Source organism: Rhinoderma darwinii, chromosome 13, assembly GCF_050947455.1.
Source record: "Rhinoderma darwinii isolate aRhiDar2 chromosome 13, aRhiDar2.hap1, whole genome shotgun sequence".
Lineage (NCBI taxonomy): Eukaryota > Metazoa > Chordata > Amphibia > Anura > Rhinodermatidae > Rhinoderma > Rhinoderma darwinii.
In genome coordinates, this window is record NC_134699.1 from 44,864,889 (window position 1) to 44,877,592 (window position 12,704).

Consider the following 12,704-nt stretch of genomic DNA (forward strand, 5'->3'; position numbering starts at 1 on the left):
CCGTAGGCCACTTGGAATCCTTAGAACTTTCACATATTCTGCCAACGTGGCACTGTGCAATTCCTGATTAATACATCTAGAGGTTCTTTCTAAATCCCGAGACCGGGCTTCTGTTGGTGGTGTTTGTAGATGTTTGGTATAGATATATCTGCCTTCTCCTTCAACCAGGAATAGACCAACAACATTCTCTCTCAGGTTACAATGTCGAGGGACTTTCTCCAAACACCACCAACAGAAGCCCGGCCGTTATCTGCGGGGAGCCACGTGCGGCGTTACCTGCGGGGAGCAGCGTGTGGTAATATATACGGGGAGCAGCGTGTGGTAATATCTACGGGGAGCAGCGTGTGGTATTATATACGGGGAGCAGCGTGTGGTATTATATACGGGGAGCAGCGTGTGGTATTACATACGGGGAGCAGCGTGTGGTAATATATACGGGGAGCAGCGTGTGGTATTATATACGGGGAGCAGCGTGTGGTATTATATACGGGGAGCAGCGTGTGGTAATATCTACGGGGAGCAGCGTGTGGTATTATATACGGGGAGCAGCGTGTGGTAATATATACGGGGAGCAGCGTGTGGTAATATCTACGGGGAGCAGCGTGTGGTATTACATACGGGGAGCAGCGTGTGGTATTATCTACGGGGAGCAGCGTGTGGTAATATCTACGGGGAGCAGCGTGTGGTAATATCTACGGGGAGCAGCGTGTGGTAATATATACGGGGAGCAGCGTGTGGTAATATATACGGGGAGCAGCGTGTGGTGTTATATACGGGGAGCAGCGTGTGGTAATATCTACGGGGAGCAGCGTGTGGTAATATCTACGGGGAGCAGCGTGTGGTATTATATACGGGGAGCAGCGTGTGGTATTATATACGGGGAGCAGCGTGTGGTAATATATACGGGGAGCAGCGTGTGGTAATATATACGGGGAGCAGCGTGTGGTAATATATACGGGGAGCAGCGTGTGGTAATATATACGGGGAGCAGCGTGTGGTATTACATACGGGGAGCAGCGTGTGGTGTTACATACGGGGAGCAGCGTGTGGTGTTATATACGGGGAGCAGCGTGTGGTGTTATATACGGGGAGCAGCGTGTGGTGTTATATACGGGGAGCAGCGTGTGGTGTTATATACGGGGAGCAGCGTGTGGTATTATCTACGGGGAGCAGCGTGTGGTAATATCTACGGGGAGCAGCGTGTGGTAATATCTACGGGGAGCAGCGTGTGGTAATATCTACGGGGAGCAGCGTGTGGTATTATATACGGGGAGCAGCGTGTGGTATTATCTACGGGGAGCAGCGTGTGGTATTATCTACGGGGAGCAGCGTGTGGTGTTATCTACGGGGAGCAGCGTGTGGTGTTATATACGGGGAGCAGAGTGCGGTGTTATATACGGGGAGCAGAGTGCGGTATTATATACGGGGAGCAGCGTGTGGTATTATATACGGGGAGCAGCGTGTGGTATTATCTACGGGGAGCAGCGTGTGGTGTTATATACGGGGAGCAGCGTGTGGTGTTATATACGGGGAGCAGCGTGTGGTGTTATATACGGGGAGCAGAGTGCGGTATTATATACGGGGAGCAGCGTGCGGTATTATATACGGGGAGCAGCGTGCGGTATTATATACGGGGAGCAGCGTGCGGTGTTATATACGGGGAGCAGCGTGCGGTGTTATATACGGGGAGCAGCGTGCGGTGTTATCTACGGGGAGCAGCGTGCGGTGTTATCTACGGGGAGCAGCGTGCGGTGTTATCTACGGGGAGCAGCGTGTGGTGTTATCTACGGGGAGCAGCGTGTGGTGTTATCTACGGGGAGCAGCGTGTGGTGTTATCTACGGGGAGCAGCGTGTGGTGTTATCTACGGGGAGCAGCGTGTGGTGTTATCTACGGGGAGCAGCGTGTGGTGTTACATACGGGGAGCAGCGTGTGGTGTTATATACGGGGAGCAGCGTGTGGTGTTATATACGGGGAGCAGCGTGTGGTATTATATACGGGGAGCAGCGTGTGGTATTATATACGGGGAGCAGCGTGTGGTAATATCTACGGGGAGCAGCGTGTGGTGTTACATACGGGGAGCCGCGTGTGGTGTTATATACGGGGAGCAGCGTGTGGTAATATATACGGGGAGCAGCGTGTGGTAATATATACGGGGAGCAGCGTGTGGTGTTATCTACGGGGAGCAGCGTGTGGTGTTATCTACGGGGAGCAGCGTGTGGTGTTATATACGGGGAGCAGAGTGCGGTGTTATATACGGGGAGCAGAGTGCGGTATTATATACGGGGAGCAGAGTGCGGTATTATATACGGGGAGCAGCGTGTGGTATTATCTACGGGGAGCAGCGTGTGGTAATATCTACGGGGAGCAGCGTGTGGTAATATCTACGGGGAGCAGCGTGTGGTAATATCTACGGGGAGCAGCGTGTGGTAATATCTACGGGGAGCAGCGTGTGGTAATATCTACGGGGAGCAGCGTGTGGTAATATCTACGGGGAGCAGCGTGTGGTATTATATACGGGGAGCAGCGTGTGGTATTATATACGGGGAGCAGCGTGTGGTATTATATACGGGGAGCAGCGTGTGGTAATATCTACGGGGAGCAGCGTGTGGTGTTACATACGGGGAGCAGCGTGTGGTGTTACATACGGGGAGCAGCGTGTGGTGTTATATACGGGGAGCAGCGTGTGGTGTTATCTACGGGGAGCAGCGTGTGGTGTTATCTACGGGGAGCAGCGTGTGGTGTTATCTACGGGGAGCAGCGTGTGGTGTTATCTACGGGGAGCAGCGTGTGGTGTTATCTACGGGGAGCAGCGTGTGGTGTTATCTACGGGGAGCAGCGTGTGGTGTTATCTACGGGGAGCAGCGTGTGGTGTTATCTACGGGGAGCAGCGTGTGGTGTTATCTACGGGGAGCAGCGTGTGGTGTTATCTACGGGGAGCAGCGTGTGGTGTTATCTAAGGGGAGCAGCGTGTGGTGTTATCTACGGGGAGCAGCGTGTGGTGTTATCTACGGGGAGCAGCGTGTGGTGTTATCTACGGGGAGCAGCGTGTGGTGTTATCTACGGGGAGCAGCGTGTGGTGTTATCTACGGGGAGCAGCGTGTGGTGTTATCTACGGGGAGCAGCGTGTGGTGTTATCTACGGGGAGCAGCGTGTGGTGTTATCTACGGGGAGCAGCGTGTGGTGTTATCTACGGGGAGCAGCGTGTGGTGTTATCTACGGGGAGCAGCGTGTGGTGTTATCTACGGGGAGCAGCGTGTGGTGTTATCTACGGGGAGCAGCGTGTGGTGTTATCTACGGGGAGCAGCGTGTGGTGTTATCTACGGGGAGCAGCGTGTGGTGTTATCTACGGGGAGCAGCGTGTGGTGTTATCTACGGGGAGCAGCGTGTGGTGTTATCTACGGGGAGCAGCGTGTGGTGTTATCTACGGGGAGCAGCGTGTGGTGTTATCTACGGGGAGCAGCGTGTGGTGTTATCTACGGGGAGCAGCGTGTGGTATTATATACGGGGAGCAGAGTGCGGTGTTATATACGGGGAGCAGAGTGCGGTGTTATATACGGGGAGCAGAGTGCGGTGTTATATACGGGGAGCAGAGTGCGGTGTTATATACGGGGAGCAGCGTGTGGTATTATCTACGGGGAGCAGCGTGTGGTAATATCTACGGGGAGCAGCGTGTGGTATTATATACGGGGAGCAGCGTGTGGTAATATCTACGGGGAGCAGCGTGTGGTAATATCTACGGGGAGCAGCGTGTGGTATTACATACGGGGAGCAGCGTGTGGTGTTACATACGGGGAGCAGCGTGTGGTGTTATATACGGGGAGCAGCGTGTGGTGTTATATACGGGGAGCAGCGTGTGGTGTTACATACGGGGAGCAGCGTGTGGTGTTATATACGGGGAGCAGCGTGTGGTATTACATACGGGGAGCAGCGTGTGGTGTTACATACGGGGAGCAGCGTGTGGTGTTATATACGGGGAGCAGCGTGTGGTATTATATACGGGGAGCAGCGTGTGGTGTTATCTACGGGGAGCAGCGTGTGGTGTTATCTACGGGGAGCAGCGTGTGGTAATATCTACGGGGAGCAGAGTGTGGTAATATCTACGGGGAGCAGAGTGTGGTAATATCTACGGGGAGCAGAGTGCGGCACTATCTACTGGGGGCACGTAGTGTGGCACTATCTTTGCTGGTTTTCATGCTACCAGTAGTGGTCAGCACATAGTACTTAGTGATAAAGTGCGACATCACCTGCCTGTAAACAACCAGAGACATACCGGCCACCATGATAGTTGTCAGCCACACTAGTGCAGACATTTTTGTTCGTTTATTTGTATGCAGAAATTCTGGAAAGCCACGCCCATTAGCGACACCTACTAGATAAACCACGCCCCATAATACACACCGACCAAAGAAGCCACACTCTGAGTCCCTGGGGGAAAAATAAAATGTTGGCAACTATGATATGAAATGTATTGCAGCGCAGTATCAGGGCAATGAATTATACGCACCGCACAGCCCTCTGCGCATCATACATGTACTGCGTATCGCCCCTCTCGTGTTCAGGACATGTACAGCAATGTGAAGGCAGCACATATACTACACGGCTCCGTACATTACACGCCGCCCGCGCTTCGTGCCGGAACCTCTTTCTTTCATCCTACAAACAATTCGCCGCAATTCTCTCCTTTTTTTGAACCTCCCGCTCGCGTCTGGAGCGTCTAAGCCGAGCTGTCACATGACACGCTGCCGTCATGGTCACGTGATCGTGACGTCATCAAGGTCCTTGTATGTGATTCCTGTGTGTCAGGAAGGGCGGCGGAGACGCTGCGATATTTCATTTTCGGATATCCATCTAGTTACATTATGATTCCCAACGAGGACACGGTTTCCAGGAAGAGGGATATAGAGGAGAAGCTGAAGCAGGTAGTAATATGGCGTATGGCTGTATGTATAATGATACTGTTATATACTGTATACCCGTCACTGTGCCCATCATCATATATGCTGAGGGGAGCATAATGCGCATGTGCGGCCTTTCTCACTCCTTTATTTGGTTCAGACGGAGGCCCATTCACACCTGCATTGTTTTTATCCGCAATTACGGATCCGTAGTCGTGGATAAAATACTCACCCATTCAATTCCATCAGCCACGGACACTTTCCCGTATATATGTGTGTGTCCGGGCCGTAGAAATGAGCCGCAAAGGATAGGACGTGTCCTATTTATCCTATTTACGGACCGTGCTCCTATACTTATTACTGCGAGCACGGTTGTCTCTGCAGTATTTACTGAACGTAAATCCTACATGGAGGTGTGCAAGGGGCCTAAACAAAAGAGTCGGGGGCCAATCATTATACATTATTCACTGTTCGTAAGAATAGGGGTGCCGGTAAGTGCCCCTCAATTCTACCGGACACTTGGTGATAGCTGAGCGCTGTAGCTGGATATCTCTTCAGACACAAGGACTGGAATGGAGTGGCAGCGCTCCTGCCCAATCGCTGCTCCATCCAGATGGGAAAACAGAACCCTGTCCTTATGATCGGTGGGGCCCCCCAGAAATCCCCTGTCGTTATCCCCTGTCCTGTCGATAGGAGATAAGTGTTTTTCGTGGGAAAGCCCTTTTAGACCTCTGGCACACGTTGCAGAATTTTGGTCCAGATTTTCTGCGTGGGAATTCCGCAGATTTTCACACTATAGGTTGATGCGTTGCAGATTCAGAACCTGTTCCATAGGTCACCCTGTGACAGGACTTCCTCCCACAGGTCCTGCACCGGAGCCATGGAAGACTGAACGGACATTGCCTCCAGCCGCTGCAGATTCGGATAAACGTCCTGACACGGCTGGAGGCGATGTCTGTTGACTCTTCTGTCGTAACGTTGAAGAACCTGTGGTCTGAAGTCCCGTCACAGCGTGATCTCACGAGATCACTCTGTGCTGTGAAACAAGCTGGTCATGAATGGAGAGAAGTGTATGACGCTGATTGGTCACTGATTGGTCAGCGTCATACACTTCTCTTTACAACGCCCACTTGGTGAAAAGTAAAGAAACGCCCAGTTGGGTATTAAGGACAAATTAGCATAAAACTAAAAATTATCATAACTTGGTAAAAAAAATACTGCAATCTACATTAAAGCGCCTATTAGATTAGGTAAGAGATAGAGAGAAAGAGAAAAAACACACGGCGCCACCTTGTGCAGATCAGTGGGTAGAGGGTGAGACAAGAGGGCCTGAGGAAGACGCTTGTTCGGCGTTGAAACGCGTAGCCACTCAATGAAATAAACATATCTTATCTATTATATTTGGACTTCATTCCTATCGAGTCTACCACGCAGCAGCGCCCCTGAAAAGATCCAAATTTTTCTCCCTTATTTCTAGGTAAGAGATAGGGCACTTATAAACCGGTGACAGCCTCTTTAGATGGTTATTCTGAACTTAGACATTTATGGCATATCCAAGAGATATGACATAAAAGTCTGATAGATGTGGGTCCCAGCTCTGGGACCCGTATCTATATCGACAACGGGGGTCACCCAACCCCCACCCTGCCTGGCGCACATATGCCATATGGCTTTAAAGGGTTGTCCTGTCTAGGGTTGCACGATGCATTGAAACTTTGATACTGTTTATATACGGGGAGCAGTGTGTGGTAATATATACGGGGAGCAGCGTGTGGTATTATATACGGGGAGCAGAGTGTGGTAATATCTACGGGGAGCAGAGTGTGGTAATATCTACGGGGAGCAGCGTGTGGTAATATCTACGGGGAGCAGCGTGTGGTGTTACATACGGGGAGCAGCGTGTGGTAATATATACGGGGAGCAGCGTGTGGTATTATATACGGGGAGCAGCGTGTGGTGTTACATACGGGGAGCAGCGTGTGGTGTTACATACGGGGAGCAGCGTGTGGTGTTACATACGGGGAGCAGCGTGTGGTGTTACATACGGGGAGCAGCGTGTGGTGTTACATACGGGGAGCAGCGTGTGGTGTTACATACGGGGAGCAGCGTGTGGTATTACATACGGGGAGCAGCGTGTGGTATTATATACGGGGAGCAGCGTGTGGTATTATATACGGGGAGCAGCGTGTGGTATTATATACGGGGAGCAGAGTGTGGTATTATATACGGGGAGCAGAGTGTGGTAATATCTACGGGGAGCAGAGTGTGGTAATATCTACGGGGAGCAGAGTGTGGTAATATCTACGGGGAGCAGAGTGTGGTAATATCTACGGGGAGCAGAGTGTGGTAATATCTACGGGGAGCAGAGTGTGGTAATATCTACGGGGAGCAGAGTGTGGTAATATCTACGGGGAGCAGCGTGTGGTGTTACATACGGGGAGCAGCGTGTGGTGTTACATACGGGGAGCAGCGTGTGGTGTTACATACGGGGAGCAGCGTGTGGTGTTACATACGGGGAGCAGCGTGTGGTGTTACATACGGGGAGCAGCGTGTGGTGTTACATACGGGGAGCAGCGTGTGGTGTTACATACGGGGAGCAGCGTGTGGTGTTACATACGGGGAGCAGCGTGTGGTATTACATACGGGGAGCAGCGTGTGGTATTACATACGGGGAGCAGCGTGTGGTATTATATACGGGGAGCAGCGTGTGGTATTATATACGGGGAGCAGCGTGTGGTATTATATACGGGGAGCAGCGTGTGGTATTATATACGGGGAGCAGCGTGTGGTATTATATACGGGGAGCAGCGTGTGGTATTATATACGGGGAGCAGCGTGTGGTATTATATACGGGGAGCAGCGTGTGGTGTTATATACGGGGAGCAGCGTGTGGTGTTATATACGGGGAGCAGCGTGTGGTGTTATATACGGGGAGCAGCGTGTGGTAATATATACGGGGAGCAGCGTGTGGTATTATATACGGGGAGCAGAGTGTGGTAATATCTACGGGGAGCAGAGTGTGGTAATATCTACGGGGAGCAGCGTGTGGTGTTACATACGTGGAGCAGCGTGTGGTGTTACATACGGGGAGCAGCGTGTGGTGTTACATACGGGGAGCAGCGTGTGGTGTTACATACGGGGAGCAGCGTGTGGTGTTACATACGGGGAGCAGCGTGTGGTGTTACATACGGGGAGCAGCGTGTGGTATTATATACGGGGAGCAGCGTGTGGTATTATATACGGAGAGCAGCGTGTGGTATTATATACGGAGAGCAGCGTGTGGTAATATATACGGGGAGCAGCGTGTGGTATTATATACGGAGAGCAGCGTGTGGTATTATATACGGAGAGCAGCGTGTGGTATTATATATGGGGAGCAGCGTGTGGTATTATATACGGGGAGCAGCGTGTGGTAATATATACGGGGAGCAGCGTGTGGTATTATATACGGGGAGCAGCGTGTGGTATTATATACGGAGAGCAGCGTGTGGTATTATATACGGGGAGCAGCGTGTGGTATTATATACGGGGAGCAGCGTGTGGTATTATATACGGGGAGCAGCGTGTGGTATTATATACGGGGAGCAGCGTGTGGTATTATATACGGGGAGCAGCGTGTGGTATTATATACGGGGAGCAGCGTGTGGTATTATATACGGGGAGCAGCGTGTGGTATTATATACGGGGAGCAGCGTGTGGTAATATCTACGGGGAGCAGCGTGTGGTGTTATATACAGAGAGCAGCGTGTGGTGTTATATACGGGGAGCAGCGTGTGGTGTTATATACGGGGAGCAGCGTGTGGTGTTATATACGGGGAGCAGCGTGTGGTGTTATATACGGGGAGCAGCGTGTGGTATTATATACGGGGAGCAGCGTGTGGTATTATATACGGGGAGCAGCGTGTGGTAATATCTACGGGGAGCAGTGTCTTCTGTCTTCAGTGCCTCATTAGTGCAGCGCCGACTGCATCACCTCGTGCTGATCGCGCGCGCACTCTTAGGCTATGTTCACACGGAGTATTTAGGGGGAGGAATATCTGCCTCAAAATTCCGTTTGGAACTTTGAGGCAGATATTCCTCTCCCTGCACGCCGATTTTCGCGGCGATTTTCGCGCCGTTTTCCGCCCGCGGCCATTGAGCGCCGCGGGCATAAAACAGCGCGAAATATGCTTTCTCTGCCTCCCATTGAAGTCAATGGGAGGTCAGAGGCGGAAGTGCCCGAAGATAGGGCATGTCGCTTCTTTTTCCCGCGATTCAGTTTTACTGCTCGCGGGAAAAAGATGCCGACGCCTCCCATTGAAATCAATGGGAGGCGTTCTCGGGCCGTTTTTGCCGAGTTTTGCGACGCGGTTTCCGCGTCAAAAAACTCGGCAAAATACCCCGTGTGAACATAGCCTTATTGTCAGGAGCGGGGCAAGGGCTCTATTACACAGCTGCAGCCCCGCTCTAACGGTGGAGATCAGAGAAATCTCATCTCCGCCGCTATTCCCCTGAATGCTGCGATCAAAGCTGACCACAGCATTCAAGGGGTAAATGAGAAGTCGTACTGAAAACATGATTACAGTACGGGACAGTTGTCCGGCAGCGATGCAGGGACTCCTAGCGTCGTACGTAACTATGATGCTAGGAGCCCGGCTCCCTGCAGTGTGTTCGGTCCGGGACTTGCAGCTGAAATACGTCCGTCCTTTACGAATCAAACATGCTCGTGTGAATCCAGCCTAATCCAAAGTGAGGTATGCCCTAGTGCCAACTTTAATTTCTGCTGTTTACTTTAATGCTATCTATTTACCTGTCCCTGCTGTTGGCTAATCAGTGGTCCTAGATGTTTGGCCCATGGCATTGCGACGCCAGCTTCAGCCTGGTAGTGATACCAAGTCTTGTGGAGATCTGGATGTGTCACCCACATTGGTAGCTGGCGGTGCTCATTGATACGTGTGCTCGGCATTTCTGCTCTTGCGGAGGACAGTTGGGATCCTGATGATGTTCAACTGCTGGAGTTTTGGACCTGTGGCTCTCCCGACATTTCTGTTAATACTTGCAGTAACTTGCAGAAGTCTGTACGTTTATGCAATGAACCTGTAGTGCGGGTGAAAATACCCTTGGGAAACATCTGTTGACAAGGAGACTGGTAATACGGAGAATAGGCCATCAATGTTTTAGTTCCAACTCTTTAAGGGCCTCTTCACATAAGCGTTGGCAGATGCGTCACAGATCCGGTCCAAAATGCCGAAAACAATAGTGCCGCATGCTGCGCTATATTTTCCAGTAAAATGAAAGAAACCCATGCAAATGTCAAAGGGTTCCATCGGGCGCCGATTGTACCGATCATGCAACGGATGTTTTCGTTGTTCTGCTCCTCTGGCAATGGAAACTGCAAATGTGAACAGGCCCTAAATCATCACATCTGCCAGTGCAGATCATTTCATACATTACGTTTCGCCGGGCTACTGGGCCATATGCTATAAGGCCTCATGTTATGATCCAATGGTTAAATACTTGAATATTCTTCATAATATAATAGAGCTCATTCACTGGGATATAAAGACTATTCTGGATGTGATTTATGGTCCGGTTTATGGTGTCCAATAGTAATATTTCTAATGTAACAAAATGTATACTGAGAAAAATCAAGACCACTGCATAGCTAAACGTTTCCACTAACCTTCCTCTTACAGGAAGAAGAAATGCTGACGTTCATCAAAGAGAGTCTGGATAAGAGTGACCAGCTGACCAACAATATGGTGAGTGGTGTTGTATCCAAGGGCCAATATGGCCATCCAGCATTGAAACCCATAAAATAGGTGTCGCTGCGGAACGTTTGTAGGTGTCGCTGCGGAACGCTTGTAGGTGTCGCTGCGGAACGCTTGTAGGTGTCGCTGCGGAACGCTTGTAGGTGTCGCTGCGGAACGCTTGTAGGTGTCGCTGCGGAACGCTTGTAGGTGTCGCTGCGGAACGCTTGTAGGTGTCGCTGCGGAACGCTTGTAGGTGTCGCTGCGGAACGCTTGTAGGTGTCGCTGCGGAACGCTTGTAGGTGTCGCTGCGGAACGCTTGTAGGTGTCGCCGCGGAACGCTTGTAAGGTGTCGCCGCGGAACGCTTGTAAGGTGGCGCCGCGGAACGCTTGTAAGGTGGCGCCGCGGAACGCTTGTAGGCGGCGCCGCGGGACGCTTGTAGGCGTCGCTGCGGAATGTTTCTACAGTGCCCTAGACAGCTGCAGAATACTTGGAAGTCACTGTTAATGGGGGCACTAACTCTCTGCCTGTTTGTGGGACATTCTGGCATCGATATTGGGGTGCACTTTAACTGTTATGTGGGTGTGGTCATAATTTGAGGGTGGGGTGCCATCTTCCATCTAAAGTCTCAGTTTTAACGCCTCCTCCTAATGTATTAAAAACAACTATTCTCCAACATGTTAAGGAGCGGTTTTCAAGGGAAAACAGCTCCTGATTTTCAGACGTTTTTTATTCAAAGTTGCGTTTTTCGCTGCGTTTTTTTAACGGCTGTTTTTGTATAGAGTCTATGAAAAACCGCTCCAAAAACGGCTCAAGAAGTGACATGCACTTTTTCACGGCCGTTTTTTTACGCGCCCGTTTTTCAAAAGCGTTAAAAAAAATGGGCCGTCGGAACAGAACGCAGTTTTTCCCATTTAAATCAATAGGCAGATGATTGGAGGCGTTCTGCTTCCGGTTTTACGGCCCGAAAAACGGCCGAAAATAAGGCGTGTGAACATTGAATTTGTGACTCATTCTGGAACGTGAGGCCTCCCTGGTTTCACAGCAGCTTCCCCCGCTTTTCTCCCATGCAGGTGACCATCCTTTCTTCCTTCGAGAGTCGGCTTATGAAATTGGAAAATTCCATCATCCCCGTCCACAAGCAAACGGAGACACTACAGCGACTGCAGGAAAACGTGGAGAGCACGCTATCCTGCCTAGATCATGTGATTAGTTATTATCATGTGGCCACGGAGACCGAGAAGGTTATCAAAGATGGGTAAGAAGTGGACCCGGCTCCTGCTATATATTCTGAGGCCCCATGCACACGACCGTAAAAAACCCCAGTTTTTGCGGTCTGCAAAAACGGACCCATTCAATTTAATTGAACGCGGACACCTTTCCGTATCGCTACGGATGAGTGTCCGTTCCACAGAACTGTGCCGGGAATTATGGAGCATGTCCGCAATTGCGGCACGGACTCCTCCATAGAAGTCTATGGGGGAAGCCAAAATTGCGGATGGCTATGGAGGTGCGTCCGCAAATACAGAAGTGTTGCTAAGCAACACAAATGGGATTTCCCATCAACCAGGCCTCTTTTTTTTTTTCTTCTTTTTGCGGATCCGTATATACGGATGTAATACGGATGCATTACGGACCGTATTTGCGGATACCATTCAGCAGAAATGGGTACGTTGCTGATGACTATAAAGCAATACGGAACCGTATTTACGGTCAGTATTTGCGGATACGGTCGTGTGCATGAGGCCCGAGGTAACCTGAAACATTGCATTGGGGTGGGGGGTGTAGAAAACAGACACCTGACATGAAAACCATCTTCACATACACCAGCATTGCTTAGGCCCCATGCACACGAACGTGCCCGCAATCACGGCCCGCGATTGCGGGCACGGCCGGCCGCTGACTGACAGCCGCATTTTCGGGCCGTGCTCCCATACAAAGTATGGGAGCACGGCCCGCAAAATGCGAAAGAACGGACATGTTCCATAATTCCCGGAACATTTCCACGGCACTGACACCCTTCCGTAGTGCTACGGAAAGGTGTCGGAGTTCAATGAAAGTGAATGGCTCAGTTTTTG

At 51.0% G+C, this 12,704-nt stretch overlaps 1 protein-coding gene across 12 annotated transcripts in view; it reads left to right on the top strand.

The window, feature by feature from the left end:
* The first annotated feature begins 4,747 nt into the window (after positions 1–4,747).
* EXOC7 (exocyst complex component 7) overlaps positions 4,748–12,704 on the top strand; it is a 37,816-nt gene continuing 29,859 nt past the window's right edge. For 10 of the 12 annotated variants that reach the window (XM_075845844.1, XM_075845847.1, XM_075845851.1 and 7 more), the window contains exons 1-3: positions 4,750–4,920; positions 10,572–10,637; positions 11,700–11,884. In XM_075845844.1, coding sequence (XP_075701959.1) covers positions 4,861–4,920; positions 10,572–10,637; positions 11,700–11,884 — 311 coding nt within the window. In that variant the 5' untranslated portion in view covers positions 4,750–4,860. Of the gene's footprint in view, positions 4,921–10,571; positions 10,638–11,699; positions 11,885–12,704 lie in introns of all 12 variants that reach the window. The other 2 variants (XM_075845845.1, XM_075845842.1) reach the window with 2 other exon arrangements.